The 16521-nt window shown below is 57.6% G+C and overlaps 1 protein-coding gene across 22 annotated transcripts in view; it reads right to left on the bottom strand.

Moving 5' to 3' along the window:
* JAKMIP3 (Janus kinase and microtubule interacting protein 3) overlaps window positions 1-16521 on the bottom strand; it is a 128508-nt gene that overhangs the window by 49685 nt on the left and 62302 nt on the right. For all 22 annotated transcript variants that reach the window (XM_074383105.1, XM_074383107.1, XM_074383110.1 and 19 more), the window contains one exon: window positions 989-1486. In XM_074383105.1, the coding sequence (XP_074239206.1) occupies window positions 989-1486 (498 nt within the window). The remainder of the gene's footprint in view (window positions 1-988; window positions 1487-16521) is intronic.

Below are 16521 nucleotides of genomic sequence, written 5' to 3'. Positions count from 1 at the left end.
CGTCTCTGGGAGTTCCACGTGCTAGCGCAGCCTGGAGGCCACCCCTGGAGACCAGGAGCCCCGGGACGCAGGCAGAAGGAGCTGCCCCAGGTGTCCGGCCACATATGGCAAGACCACTGCATCCCACCAAGGTGCCTGGGGCTCTGGGTCCTGATGAGGCACAGGGCTGGGGTGCACACCTCTCAGAGCTCCATTCCCCCAAAATTACAGGACAGTTCCCACTCCGAAGGACAAGGGGCACCGGGGGCTATCAGTTCCTTGCAGTCTCTGGACGTTCTCTTCAGCTGGACACTGGGTCTTTGAGAACACCGACTTCCCTGGCGCCTGGCATGGGGTGCCTGGGTCTCTGGAGCTATTAGGATGCAGCAGGTGCAGGTGCCAGTGTTAGACCTCACCGACCCACAAAACCAGCAGCTCCTCTGCTCCACCCCAAGTGCAATGCTTCGGCAGAGACGGGCGCCTCAGGGCGACGGGGGCCATCGCCCCCTCCCTGCCCCGGGGCCTCCTGGTCTCCCCTCTCTGGATCCAGTGAGTTCAACTGGAGAATCACCAGAGAATTCCCTGAGTCTCCCTGTGAGGACGTGTGGAACTCCTGCCATGAAACACTGAGGCCTGCCTTGCCTCAAGTGTGACCCGGGACACTAAGAGGAGGCACTGGTGAACCCTGCGGTGGGGATGGGCGGTGCTGACTTGCAGGTTTCTTGCTCTGGTGCAAGTTACGAAAGGAAGTAGAGCTGGTGCTTGCTGAGAAGGGGAGGTGGGAGTCTGGCCTGCCCCGTGGGGCTGACGGTGTGTCTGAACCTTTTCAAGTGGTCTCATGAATTTGGGGTCCTCAAAACCAACAGTGGTGGCACGAGGAGCCTGTGCTGAGAGTGCCGTGGCGGGGGTGGGGGGGAGCCAGAGCCACCCAGGTGCTGCCCGTGTGCTCCTGAGCCCATGCCCACACCCATGCCCACGCCCGCCCCCGCACCCACGCCCGCCCACGTACCAGCCTGCGGATCTCCCGCTCACACTCCTTCTTGATGCGGGTGATCTCCTCCTGATGCAGGTGGTACACGCTGCGGATCTCCGCAGCCTTGATCTTGTCCGCCTGGATCACCAGCGTCAGCGCCTCCTCCACCTGCCTCTTGGCACCCTTGAGCTCAGAGATCTCCTGCTGCATCTTGACCTTCTCCACCTCGAAGCCCTTCTTGGCCTCCTCCTTGGCCTCGGACAGCAGCACGGTCTTGACCTTGTCGGGGCCGCCGTCTCGCAGGGCACTGAGCAGCGCCTGTAGCCGCTGGTTCTCGTTGTCCTTGATCTTGATGACCCTGAGCAGCTCGGCCTCATGCTGCCGAAGCAGCGCCTCACGCACGGCCTGCAGCTCCTTCATCTTCTCTTCGTGCAGCTTCGTCTTCAGCTCCGTGAGCAAGACCGCAGTCTTGTGCTGCTCATGCTCGCGCACCTGCCTCAGCTCCTGGTTCTTCTCACGTTCCACTTTGCTGACCTGAAAGACAACAGAGAGACTGAGTGTGGCAGGAGCTCTGGCCATGCTCACGCTCACACCCGAATGTGCATTTGGGGAATTTTTCTGAAACTTGGGGGTTACCTTCTATTACGGAATTACCCCTTAACACGGCTACTAAAACCTGAAATCAAACCTGATTGGTGGAGAGTGGGAATATGCAGCTGTGGGATCTGCAGGAGAACCCAAAGAGGGGACACCCAGCCTGGAAAGTGAGACTGGGGACACAGTCACGGAAGATTCCACGGAAGTCTGTGCACTGAGTCCAGGATCAGGCCTCACAGGGAGGGAAGACCGTCACTGCCCAGGTGAACCCACCAGGAAGGGGGCACTCTTCCCCTCAGACACAGCCCGGGTGAACCGACCAGGAAGGGGACACTCTTCCCCTCCGTCACTGCCCGGATGAACCCACCAGGAAGGGGGCACTCTTCCCCTCAGACACAGCCCGGGTGAACCGACCAGGAAGGGGACACTCTTCCCCTCAGACACAGCCCAGGTGAACCGACAAGGAAGGGGGCACTCTTCCCCTCAGACACAGCCCAGGTGAACCCACCAGGAAGGGGGCACTCTTCCCCTCAGACACAGCCCAGGTGAACCCACCAGGAAGGGGGCACTCTTCCCCTCAGACACAGCCCCACACGGAGTAGGTGGGGGCTGCAGGGAGTGGGGATGGAGCCACACCCCGTGGTGTGCTCAGGCAGCTCCTGCCCCATTCCCTGTGTCCTCACCCACACGCAGGGGCTGCACTTGAGTCCCATGATGTTCTCAGCAAACCCAGAAACAAATCTGAGCTGCTGCACCCCAGGGTGACATCTGAGCTCTAGGTTATGGGGAACTTCTGACTCTGGGCCATTTGTCTTCATCCAGGTGCTTAAACCTTTGTCCACACTGTTAACCATCCACAAGCTGGCATGCGGTGGGTGCTCAGACTCTGTTCACAGGGTGAGAAAGAGGCTGAAATCTAGACCGCCCTGGGTCTACGGCGGTGCCCTGGCCCCCTTCCCTGCTGTCTCGGGGCTCTGGTGCCCCCACCCAGCTGTGCAGCATCAGGTCCGTGCTGGACTCCTGACCCCTCTGCAGCATTTCAGCCCCTGTGAGATCACTCTCGTGGCTCAGGGCTCCCGCTCAGCTGGCTGCTCCACGCTCCCCACAACCCCCATCTTCTGGCCTCACAACTCTGGGGTGTACCCACAGCCCCTGCCCTCTTCCTTCTGTTCCTTTCTGGGCCCCCAAGGCCATCACATGCTGCTAACCCCCAAGCTCTCATCACTGGCCCAGCCCTCTCTCTGGAGCTCCGGGGACCAGGCCATGGTGACTCTGAGGGTCCTGTGTCCTGCGTGCCAGGGGCTAGCCTGTGAAGCTGCCTCTCCAGGACCCCCACTCTCTGACTCTTCTTGGGTCCAGTGGGTGACCCCAGCAGGACACAGGGACTGTGACCACACGGACACCCACTGCTAGGCCCAGGAGCTCCGTCTGTAGTCCTCACTTCTGTTGGGAGGTGGCACTGCTCTCCATGCCCCATCTCTCCTAACAGACACCCGCCTCGTCCCTACAGACGCAGGATGCAGTCAGCTGTGCCCCCGCCTCCCCGGCTCTCCCACCTCCCCTGCCTACTTCAAGAAACAGCCCCTGGGTGACCTCTCAGCCACGCCCTGGGTGTCATCTGCTTCCTGCCAGGACCTGAGGAATACAGCCATGCAAGGGGCATCTCACGTCTCATCTGTCCCAGCAGAGCTCTCCCCCGCAGCCCCGCTACCGGGAAACCGCCCCTCTCAGCCAGAGCTGCTGCTCTGACTCCCATCCTTCCCAACACCCCACCCCCAACTGTCAGCAAACCTGTCCGCTCCCACCGTGGTGCCTCCCAAGCCTGCCACCTGCTTTCCTGCCCAGGGCCATGTCTTCTTCCAACCCACCTCCCCAAGCTGTACCGTGATCCCTTCCCCACAGAAGAGGGGTCCCATGCAGCAGAAGTCTCAGTGCTTCAGCCCCCGAGGCACCCGTGACTGTGCTTAGAATACAAGCAGGATCCTCGCAGGAACCACAGGACCTGACACCACACACACGCAGGCACACACTGATGCAGTCACAGATACACACAGGCACACACAGACACACGCAGACACACAGACACATGCAGGCACACACACACGCAGGCACACACAGGCACACACAGACACACACAGGCACACACAGACACGCAGGCACACACAGACACACACAGGCACACACAGACACATGCAGGCACACACACACGCAGGCACACACAGGCACACACAGGCACACACAGACACGCAGGCACACACAGACACATGCAGGCACACACACACGCAGGCACACACAGACACACACAGACATGCAGGCACACACAGACACACACGCAGGCACACACACAGACACACACGCAGGCACACACAGACACACGCAGACACACACGCAGGCACACACACACACACACACACAGATACACAGGCATACACAGACACACGCAGGCACACACAGACACACACACAGAGGCACACACACACACAGGCACACACAGACACACACAGGCACACAGGCACACAGGCACACACGCAGGCACACACAGACACACGCAGGCACACACAGACACATGCAGGCACACACAGGCACACACAGACACACACAGGCACACACAGACACACGCAGGCGCACACACACACGCAGGCACACACAGACACATGCAGGCACACACACGCAGACACACGCAGGCACACACAGACACACGCAGGCACACACAGACACGCAGGCACACAGACACACACGCAGGCACACACAGATACATGCAGGCACACACACACACAGGCACACACACAGGCACACACAGACACACACAGACACACAAGCACACACAGACACACGCAGGCACACACACACGCAGGCACACACACACGCAGGCACACACAGGCACACACAGGCACACACAGACACACGCAGGCACACACAGACACGCAGGCACACAGGCACACACAGACACATGCAGGCACACACACACGCAGGCACACACAGGCACACACAGGCACACACACACGCAGGCACACACAGGCACACACAGGCACACACACACGCAGGCACACACAGGCACACACAGACACACGCAGGCACACACACGCAGGCACACACAGGCACACACAGACACACGCAGGCACACACAGACACACGCAGGCACACACACACACGCAGGCACATGCACGCATGCAGGCACACACACAGGCACACACACACAGACACACACGCAAGCACACACACACAGACACATGCAGGCACACACAGACACATGCAGGCACACACAGATGCACACACAGACACACGCAGGCACACAAAGACACACGCAGGCACACACAGACACACACGCAGGCACACACACGCAGGCACACACAGACACACGCAGGCACACACAGACACATGCAGGCACACAGACGCACAGACACACGCAGGCACACACAGACACACACAGGCACAGACATAAGCAGGCACAGACACACACGCAGGCACATACAGACACACATGAAGGCACACACCACACACACGCAGGCACACACCACACACATGCCCCCACCACACAGAGACACACACTCACATGCACACACACACACATACATGCCCCACATACATGCACACACGTACACATAGGCAGAGGTGCATGGATACACGCATAATGGGGCTTGGCAACCTTGTGGTTTAGGCTATTGTGGTTTAGGCTCTGACATACGTGAATGGGACAAAAGTTGTTTCTGAAACATCCACTAACTCTGCTTCTGAAAGAGTGGAGGGCGACACCTCCTTCCCCAGATTGGGTCACATTTTGTGAGGCCCATTGTGCTTTTCCGCCAGTTCAAAATCAACGCCACCCTGATCTACGGGACATCAGGTGTCTGTGTTTGTTTCTAACGGATGCCCCAGCCCTCTCCGCACCCATGGGCCTGGGCAGCCACACTGGTGTGACCCTGTCCAGCTGCAGGAGTGAAGTGGGGGTGAAGCAGGGGTGACCGGGGGGAAACCAAGACAGAAGCCAACAGGTAGCCACAGGCCTGGCCGCCCTTCAGGGTAGAGTCCACACAGCATCAGAACAGACCCTGAAGGGTGGAGCAAGGACACCGGCCAAGCCCCAAGGCCACCCTTTCCAGTGGACAGGGCCCAGTGCAGCCAGCCCGGCCCAGCCTGGCCACCCCAGATGGCTCTGTCCTATGCCTAGAAACGAGGTCACCCAGCTGGGCGTGGTGGGTCATGCCTGTAATCCCAGCACTTTGGGAGGCCAAGGCAGGTTGATCTTGAGGTCAGGAGATAGAGATCACCCCGCCTAACACGGTGAAACCCGTTTCTACTAAAAATGCAAAAAGTTAGCAGAGTGTGGTGGCACATGCCTGTAGTCCCAGCTACTTGGGAGGCTGAGGCAGGAGAATCGCTTGAACCCAGGAGGCAGAGGTTGCAGTGAGCCGAGATTGCACCACTGTACTCCAGCCTGGGTGACAGAGCAAGACTCCTTCTCAAAAAAAAAAAAGAAAAAGAATTGAGGGCACCCACGTCACCTGCAGACCAGCGTTTCAGCAGTGACAGGCACCACTGTGCTCCCTCCCGGGGCCATGATCAGCTTCAACCCTCAGGCCAGACCTGGATGCCACAGGGATGGACCATGTCCTGCTCGTTCAGGTGAGATCCAATGACCAGCACAGACTGGCACGAAGCCGACGCTCCCAGGACAGGTGGCTGTGACAGTCTTGACCAGGCCCCACCTGAGTGAGAAGTCCTGCCGGACGCTCAGGCAGCAGGCACCATTCAGGCAAACCCGAGGTCACCCTCAAATCGGCAACTCACTGAAAGGTTTCACTGAGAATTACTGGCATCTAAGTCAAAGATATGTCCCAGGACCTGAGATTGTGTTGTTACTGTTTTAAACTGCAGAGAAAAGGCACTTCTCTAATAAGCAACAAAAGAGCCCAGCAAAACAGCCCCGTCTGGGGTTGGGGGAGGTCATAGTGTGGGGGTCCTGCATTCAGACCCCAGTGCTGGGACCCCTTGCCCACTGTGGCCAGGCTGTGCTGCCGAGGGCTTCTGCTCCTTGGAGCTGCCCAATGCCCACTTACGGCTGCACACGGCCATACTCATTTATGATGTGGTCACATGTTCACGGCTCCAGTGGGAGCCGGAGGACTGCTGGGCTCTCAGGACTGCTCCAGGGCTGACAGAATCTTAAATGAAATGCACAAAGGTCCTTTCATTTTTTTTCCTGAGTAACTTAGTCAAGCCATGTTTCCACCAGAAACATTTTTCTCTATATACAGTCTTATTTCCAGAGAAACTATCTTCTGCTAACCTCATTGCTTTAGAACTGTGGGTCCTCTTTGGAGACAACTACTTCAGGATGACTTCCTGTACGTGAATCACAAGTGCTGAGGGGCACACACCGACCTCCTCTGCCAGCCCTGTCCTGCTGGTACCGAGTCACACACTAGACAACATCTGTTTCAAACCAGCCGTAATTTCCCGAGGTCACTCCAGGAGAACACAGAAAACTGGCGTGCGAGACCACGGGTGTGACACCTAGAAGGGCCCAGGGGAGCACAGCTGGGCTGATGAGCGGCTGTGCAGAGGCCTCCTCTGGGCTGCTGGTGGGTTCCCAGGCATTTGGCAGCAGGGGCCCAGAGTGCCCCTCTGATCACAGAAGCGTACCACCAGCGTAACCCCTAACAGCGATCACAGTGACCAGCCAGGGTGACCTCCAGCCGTGATCAGTGACCAACCCGCCAGGGTGACCTCCAGCCATGACTGCAGTGACCCACCAGGGTGACCTCTAGCCATGATCCACCAGGTGACTTCCAGCCGTGACCGCGGTGCCCGTCAGTGCTGGAGCTGATTCCAGAGCTGTGGAGCATGACCGTGCTCAGCGCTAATTCGAACAGACTGGCGTTTGGCAGCTCGGGAAGTGTTTATGGAACCGGAGCCACACCAGCCAACACTTCATGCACAATTCACCCTGGCCTGGATCTCGGCAGCCACTCACCACGCTTTTCCCGTATCCTGGAAAAATGTATTCATTAGATCTGGTTGAAAGAAGAAATGAATACATTGAGAAACGCTCAATTCAAATATTTTTTTAAATCACTGCATTTCTATAAATCATCAGCAAATAATTAGGAATGAAAATATCAAAAGGACCATTTATGAATGCGTGCCAGAAAACAGGCCCAACACCTCGATGCTGACAACGACTGCGTGCTGCTGACAGAAGGACACATCGCAGACATCGACCCAAAGACTCAATATTACAAACATGTTTATTTTCCCCAAATTGATCCATAGATTCAATGCAGTTCAATGTATAGAAGCTTTTACAAAAAAATACAAATCTCCAAATGGATTATAAAACGTAGACGGGAATGCAAGGAACGGAGACAGAAGAGAATCCAAAGCAGACTCTATCAGGAAGCGACTGCCACTAACAGCCGAGTGTTGCCGCCCGGGCACCGTGCCTCACCCTGTAATCCCAGCACTTTGGGAGGCAGAGGCAGGAGGATGGCGTAAGGAGTTCAACACCAGCCTGGGCAACACAGCGAGACCCTGTCTATACAAAAAATAAATAAATAAATTAGCCAGGTGTGGTGGTGCATGCCTGTAGTCCCAGCTACTTGGGAGGATGAAGTGGAAGGATTGCCTGAGCCGGGGGTAGAGGCTGCAGTGAGCTGTGATCACCACCACTCTCTAGCCTGCGTGACAGAGTGAGACACCGTCTCAAAGATGATAAGCAAACTTTTGCCATGCTACACAGAAGCAACCATCATTCATTTTTTTCTCACGAGTCTAGAGGTCAGCTGCAGTCAGGTGGCCAGGGTGGGCTCAGTGGGTAACACGTGGCACTTTTCCTGAGACTGGCTGCTAGTGTAGACACGGCCTCCTCCAGGAGATGGCAGAGGCGGAGGAGTAAGCGGGGGGATGCAGAGGGCTGGGCTCCCGCCTGGCCCACGTCACGCTGCACTGGCCAGAACAAAGCAAAGCTCTGCAGAGTCGCACAGCAGGGGCGTCCTCCCGGGAGGGCCGGAGGACCGGCCAGTGACGCTGTCTGCAGCACAGGCTCACACACGCGGCCACGGATTGATCGTAAAAGTGAAACTGCAGTGCAGCGGGTAAAGCCTGTTTACCTAAACAGCGCCAGGTCCATCTCATACCCACATTCATGCCCTACTCACATCCTGTGCCAGAATCAGTCCCAGGTGGGTTTCCGATCTAAAACTGAAGGGCAAAAAACACCACATCTTCTAGAAGAAAGCATGGGAACGTGTCTCCGTGACCTGGGTACAGACAACACTTTTCCTTAACAGGAAAGCACCACGAAGCCCGGCTGCCTCTTTCCCAGGCTTTTCTTAGCCAGACGAGGAGGAGGCCCCTATTAGCAAACATTCTTCTCCACGGGATTCTAATGGCTGCAGGGCACTCTGCAGAGTAAACACAACCTGACTCCCTCTGCAATTTCCGCAGGCCGGGACAGTCAGGTCGCTTTGTTCCGTATCATTAGCAGAGAGAAAACTCACAGCACCCTCGTGTATCAGAATCACTGCCACAGAAGCCTGGCAACATCTCAGGGCCTGGAACTGGAACTGGCGGCCGCGTCCCCTGCAGAGGGGCTTCCGGGGGCTTCTGAGGGCAGAACTTCTCCAATGAGCATCCAATCGTCAACCCCAGGGACCTGCGTGTGTAGAAGCAACTGGGTGCGTTCGGCTTTGTATTGACTTGCGTGTCCTGAAACAATATTGCGAATGCTTTTGTCCATTCACAGGTCATCTGCCTCAGGGCTTTGTGACACAATCCTGGGAGGTACAGGTCAAGAGTGATCAGTGAGCCCTGAACCGAGGTGACAGCTGCTTTCAGACCAGGTGTGTGCAGCATCCTGGTCACCAGGCAGGTGGATTTCCGGTACGTTTCAGTAAGTCATGCTTTAGAAAGTGGGAAGGTCATGGTCTTTCAAACCCTAACTGTGCATGCTCTGGGATGAGAGCTGTTTTTTTCCGAAGAGTAGGAAAGAATGGGACAGCCCAATGGGGCAGAAGGGAAAGACAGAGGGAGCCGGGAGAGGGGATTTGCAGCCGGGCGGCAGGAGGCTGACCGAGGAGTGGCGGCCGGGAATCAGACACGTCCACCACGCGAACCGCTGTCCGAGGGGAGGCGTAGCGCTGCCCTCTCCAGGGAGACGTGTGGCTGTGGACAAAGAGAATCGGATCCCAGACTTTTGGGGAACGATTTCCCCACTCCTACAGGCACAGAACATTCAGGTTCCCACAGTAATGAGCAGACAGTGCCCAGGGAAAGGCTGGAGGCTTCTTTCAAATGCAAAACATTCATGTAAATCTCTGTGAAGCAGAGGCACCGGGCCTTCGCAGACAAAAACACTGAGAAATACGATCAAACAAAATAAGGAGCCAGGAAAAAAGAACCTTCTTAAAACCTAACAGCCCGAAAGAACAGAGGCCAGATGGAATGTTCTGGAAGCAAGCCTGAGGCGGGTGAAGAAGAGCACGGCCTCCTCGCTGCCCTCTCGGGGCTCCTGAGCTGATGAGCTGAGTGTCCAGGGCTGGTCCCAGCTGTCTCCCCTGCCCTGTCCTCTGGACAGCATACTCACCACCCAGAGACCCCCACGTCCACGCCTGAGGCCCGTGCACCCCGCGGGACAGACAGTGGACACCTACGCTCAGGGCCCACCTGGCTGCCCCCGCCTGGGCGTCGCTGTGAAGCTCCACGGTGGCCTGTCCCACGTAGAGTCCTTGATGTCCTCCGGTGCCCAGTGCCCATCATCCTCGCCCAGACGCCACCTCAGCAAAGGGCAGCCCGGCCACCGGGCCTCAGGCCCAAGCCCAGAGCATCCCTGCACCGTCCACCCACATGCTCCACCTGAAGCCTGCCCACACATGCTGGCACCTCTGTGCCATCCCCCCCATGGCTGCCACCCTCAGCCATGGCACGGACCTCTGAGCAGCTGCCTCTCGTGGTTCCCTCAGCCCCTCCCACAGCAGCAAGAGGGTATATTTATAACATCGAAATATTTTAAATAAAGACATTTATAATATGCAAATAAAATCACATCATGTCCAGCTTTAACGCTCTAGGGCCCAAGCTCCCCGCCCCACCACGGTGGGACGCCCAGCAGCCAGGGAAGCCCAGCGTTGCTTGCTGTTCCAGCAGAGTGATCAGCAACCCCCTTTCTCCCTCCAGTGTCCCCATGCAGACCATAGGTTACCAGGCTCCCTCATGCCCCCCCACCGCAGCCCCTGGGGTCCGTGGCCACCCCTGCGGACCTCTCCTGCACCCTCCCCATGAGGGCTGCACCTGCCTGGCCCTCCTGACACTCCAGGTCACACCTGTCCCCATTCACCCTGTGTCCACCTGGGCTCTAGCCCCACCTGGAGCCATCCCCACCCTGGGGCCTCCCTGTGCTCATGGCGGTCTCTGCTCCAGCATCACCCACCACGTCTCCAGTGACCCCAGCACCGCCCACCATGTCTGCTGACTCCACCACCCCTTGCCTCAGCCCCTGTCCCTGCCATTGCCACCTCCCTCCACAGGCCCACGGGGGCATAGCTGTCCAGGACACGTTTCTTGTGGGGGCAAGAGGCCAAGGCTTCCATGGGGTCTCCCACCTCCAGGCAGGTCCTCAGTTAGAGCCAGGATCGCGCAGGACTTTCCAGGCACCTCCTAAAGGTGCGAGTGCTGTGGGTGTGAGTTTTCCCTGCTCCCTGCCCTGGTTCCTCATCCAGCACACAGTTCCGAGAGTCAGGGCTCAACCTGCAGCAGCCAGACCCCGGAATAGGCAGGAGGGCCCTGCTGTGTCCAGGCCAGAGCTGGAGCCTCCGTGTCCACAACAAAAACACGGCGACTTACACCCCGAAACGCATGCCTCTTCCCCGCTTTAAAGGAGCCCGTGCTGTGCCTGCCTCCAGACAAGGCTGGGTTCACGCCCACGAGGCTCGGGAGCCCTCCTTGGGAGCCCCTCCCCTTTGTGGGGGGGTCTTCTTCACGGGAACGGTCCCAGCTCTCTCCCCACTGAGGGCTGGCACCTGCAGAAGTGCCCTGCTTTTATTCAAATCATTTTATTCTTGACTTCTCAAATCTCATTCGCTCCATTCTTCCTCGGCGATCGATGAACCATCGGTCTGAAATCCAAATGCTCTTTCCAGAACCCACAGGGACCTTCTTTGCCCTGAAAATTACAACCTGCAAAATGTGGTGATGTAGCAGCAGAACTCTGATGTGCTGAGGATTCCTGATAAAGAGAAGAGCTCCCCAGTGCCCGGCAGCCTGGGACCACGACAGAGAAACAAGCAGCTCCCCCTGCTCAGTTGTTCAATGTAAATGGATTTAATCTCCACGTGACAGCGCCTCTTCCCATCACCACAGGGAAACTGCACAGCAGGCTGGGCCCAGCTACGGGCGGACCCACGTCTGGATTCGACCTTGGGAGCTGTGAAGGCTCATGCCCTGCTGGAGGCACCAGCAGCTGGAAGCACTTGCCCACGCCTGAGCTGATGCGGCTGCCAGAGGCCACCTTGGCCACCAGTGGGCTGTAGGAGCTTCCAGGGCATGGCCAGATTCCAGACCGGCTCAGGCGCTGCCCGTCCCTCCAGGCTGCCAGAGGTTGATGGAGCAGGGTCGGTCTGTCCCGGGAAGGGCTCCTCTGGCCAGCCACTGATTTCCCTCTCAAGGTCCAGAACTGGACCCCCTTCCATGGCTGCTTCCGGGGCATCTGGATCTGCTGGAAATCAGATGGGAGGCTCCGGTTCCATAGCTGAAGGTCTAGTTAGACACCTGCCCTGGGGTTGCAATAATGATATTACATTTAGCGCGGACACAGTAAAGCCTGCAAAAGCACCGAAGCTGGCAATCGGAAGGAGTGAATTCCTGTTTTCTCTTCCCTACTTGGCTGTGACTTATGCAAGTGTTTTGCAGATCAAAAATCCCCACATTCTTGTGGCAGAGGTCAAACCGCTGTGTGAGCTGTGGTGATGGGAGAGCCGTGGTCCTGTTTCTAACCACGCAGAAGCTACAGCCTCATGCCCTTCCCTGCTCAGGAAAACTCAAAGGTCAACTCAGATGGGATATTCCACCCATGGAACGGAGCAGGGAGAGGAGAATGCCCAGGTAGGGGCTGGAGGAGAAGGGGCAAGAGCTCCAGCGTCCTCAGGATTCTCAGGTGCAATGAGCTGAAGTCCTGTACCGTCTGTGAGACCCTCGCTGTCACTCAGGCCTGAAAGATGCCGGGGCACGGGGGCATTCAGCCCTCCCGGAGGGCACGGAGCTTCCAGTTTTCTTCTATTGGAACCCAAATGCAGTCATTTCTTAATCATAGGTGGTGGCTATCCGCCTGTCTGCCGTATGCTTTTCTGCATGCACACACATGTGCGCATAATCTTTTTTTAATCGCAAATGTTTTTAATTTAAAACATTGTTCTTTGAGACACTCTTACTGTCACCCAGGCTGGAATGCAGTGGCACAATCACAGCTCACCGCAGCCTCGACCTCCTGGGCTCACGCCATCCTCCCGCCTCAGCCTGAGTAGCTGGGACTACAGGTGAGTGCCACCATGCCCAGTTAATTTGTTGTTTGTGTGGAGACCAGGTTTCACCATGCTGCCCAGGCTGGTGAACTCCTGGGCTCAAGTGATTCTCCCACCTCAGCCTTGCAAAGTGCTGGGATTACAGGTAGGAACCACTGTGCCCAGCCTTGAATGCTTTCAATGACGCTTGGCTCGGAAGGTCCAGGTTTGGCTCGGAGGCACCAGGGGAGACAGGACCAGGAAGGAGGAGAACAGGTGAATGAGGCGGGGAGGGGTGGGCTAAGGAGGCAGGGAGGGACAGATTCGGAGTTGGAGGAAGCAAGCTATTGAGATGGGGGCAGGGTCAGAGGATGCCCGGGGGTCTTGGTGGCCCAGGGAGTCTCTCCTGTCCAAGGATCCATCTTTGGCCCACCCACCTTTTCCTCTCCAGCCCCTGCTTCAGTTAGCAGTAGTCCCTGGAAGTTGAGAAGACAAAGAATAATTATTTTCTGCATCCCCTTTAATGTGGGAAAGCCACTGTTCCCTGGGACTGGCAGAATGAAAGGGCTGGGAGAGGGAGGGGGCTGGGAGAGGGAGGGGGCTGGGAGAGGGAAGGGGCTGGGAGAGGGAGGGGGCTGGGAGAGGGAGGGGGCCGGGGGAGAGAGGGGGTCGGGGGAGGGAGGGGGCGGGGGGAGGGATGGAGGTGGGAGAGGGAGGGGTCCAGGAGAGGGAGGGCGGCTCCACGATGCCAGATGCTGAGTGGCCCTGGGCAGGTTCAACGCCTCCCCACCCGTCTCAGCAGCTTCTGGTCCAGCAGGACCAAGATCCCGGCTCTGCTACACAGCGAGGTGTGAAAACCCCAGCTTAGAAAGGCCCCCCTGGCAGAGCTGAGAGTATTTGAGTCCTTGACTAAGCCCAAATAACGAGGTCTGCAGGAAGGAGCAGAGCCAAGCCATGAACCCTGGTGGTCCCAGAGCAGCCAGCATCTTCTGGCCAGCGTGAGCCGGTGGTGAGGACTCTTCCCGGCCCAGCTCCTGGAGCAGCCCTTGGGAGCCAGCTGGACCTCGCTGAAGGGTCTTCTCTGTTCTCCATGCGCCCTGGGGACGTCACCGTCAAACTGCAAACGCAGACATGCTCTGGCCCAGCGACCCGGCTTGCAGGAACGTCTCCTACAGGAATTATCTCACATGTGGTCCAAGACCCACACACAGGGTGGCAGTACCAGCCCAGAGCTGAAGCAGCCTGAATGCCGTCGACAGGCGCCGCATGGTAGGGCACGTGAACACGGATGAGCCCGTGCGAGCTGCGTGGCTCCGACTCCGAGAGGCGCCGTGGTCAGTTGGCAAAAGGGAGTGGCCGCCTGTGCGTCCGGCATGCTGTCGGTTACGCTTGACGAGGCAGGGCTCGGCTCGCTTGTTCAATACACTGTAATGTGAACCGTCGGGCGAGGACGTCCAGGGCGAGGCGCTCTGAGGCAAACAGGCTTCCTCTCTGTTCCTTTCCTCTGGTGCCTTCTGCACGTTGTGACAGGAGGCTGCATCCTCCTCCGGGCACAACTAAACAGCCCTGTAAGGTGCCCAGCGGTCTGGGTTTCCACCCTCAGACACTGGCCCTGGAGCCCCTGCCAGCACCTGGAGAGCCGAGAGCCGGCCCCTTGCCCATCGAGGCGTGTGTCCCTCAGGGTGTCGCAGACGGATGTGTTTTGGCAAAACTACACCTAACTGGGTGGACAGGGAACCCGTGACTCCACCTGGAATGTCTGCAAGGCAGTGTTTGTGTCAAGAAGGTAATTATTGGCCAGGTGCAGTGGCTAAGACCTGTAACCCCAGCATGTTGGAAGGTCGAGGCAGGAAGATCGCTTGAGACCAGGAGTTTGAGACCAGCCTGAGCAACATGGCAAGACTCAGTCTCTACAAAAAAGTGGAAAAAAAAAAAAAAAAAAAAAAAAAAAAAAACACACCAGGCATGGTGGTACACACCTGCGGCCTCCGGTACCCGGGGGGCTGAGGTGGGAGGATCGCCGGAGCCCAGGAGGTCGAGGCTGTAGTGAGCTGAGATCGCTCCACTGCCCTCCAGACTGGGTAACAGAGTGACTGTCTCAAAAAAAAAAAAATACAGTTGTTATATTTTTATTCAGTAAAACAAAGAGCTTCATTCTCACCGGGCCCTGGACAAGCCATCTCTCCCTCCATCAGCACAACGGGAGACGGAAGACATCACATCCTTGGCTTGCCAGGCAGCCTGATGACTCCATGTGGGGAAACTCCCCATTTTCAGGGGGTCATTCACACCCTGACCCTGTGCTGCTGCAGCAAGTCTGGGCCTCTGGGCATTGTTGTTTGTGCTTTATGGACGCCTGGCACAGAGCAAGTGCCGGACGCACATTTTCTGACCACGTCCCCGTGCCCTCAGCCTCCTGGTGTCTGAGGAGCGAGACTCTCCCCCAGCTGTACCAGGGAGCCTCAGGAGCACCCCTCCTCCGGGCCACAGGCAGTGGGCGCTGGGTTCGTCTCCATCCTACAGAGGAGGGAACTTCCGGCAGGACGGGGGTGGCCGGGACAGGGCCCTGTGGTAAACATCTTAGGTTTTGTGGGTCAACTTGAAGGACAATATGTAAATGAGCATGTGCAGCTGTACTTTAATCATTTTTATTTTTTTAGAGACAGGGTCTTGCTCTGTCGCCCAGGCTAGAGTGCAGTGGCACAATCACAGCTCGCTAGAGCCTCAACCTCCCAGACCCAGCACCCATCTCGCCGCAGCCTCCTGAGCAGCTGAGACCACAGGAGCACGCCGCTGGACTCGGTAATGTTCCCATTTCTTTGCAGAGTTGAGGTTTCGCTGTGCTGCCCAGGCTGGTCTCAAACTCCTGGGCTCAAGTGATCCTCCCGCCTTGCCCCCAGTGTGCTGGGATGACTCATGTTCTAATACAACTTTCCTCCTGGGCACTAAAACCTGAACTTCACATGATCATCACATGTCAGGAAACCTTCCTCTTCTCTTGATATGACAAGGAGGTGGAATCACAGGAAGGTAAGCCGGTTAAGCAACTGGCCCCAAATAACCTGACTCCCCTCCACCACCAGACCACACAGCACCCCGAGACAGACGCCTTTGCTGGGCAAGACACAGGAGGAAGAGCATCAGGGCCGGGAGCAGGGACACCATCCACGAGTGACCCAGACCCTTCCTGCTGCCCCCGTTCCTGCGGCAGGCACCTGCCCTCATGCCCAGCCCCTTCCTGGTGCTGCCTTCTCTCCAGATGCTCTCTCCTTTGCCTCCTCCTTCCAGGAGCCTGGGCACACTCCCTAACGGCTCCTGGGGACCAGGAGATGGAAAGGAGAGGACAGAGGTGATGCCCGAGGTGGAAAGAGGTTCAGTCAGGGGTAGCCCACTCTGGGCTTGGCCTGGCCTCTGGGCAGCCCCTCCCCACAACCCCCTCTTGGCTGCCAGCATAGCTCAGCACAGCCCAAGCGTTCCAGA

The sequence above is a fragment of the Saimiri boliviensis genome, chromosome 12 (genome assembly GCF_048565385.1).
Source record: "Saimiri boliviensis isolate mSaiBol1 chromosome 12, mSaiBol1.pri, whole genome shotgun sequence".
NCBI lineage: Eukaryota > Metazoa > Chordata > Mammalia > Primates > Cebidae > Saimiri > Saimiri boliviensis.
The sequence above is the reverse complement of the archived record's forward strand: the minus strand, read 5'-3'. Positions and strand labels throughout refer to the sequence as shown.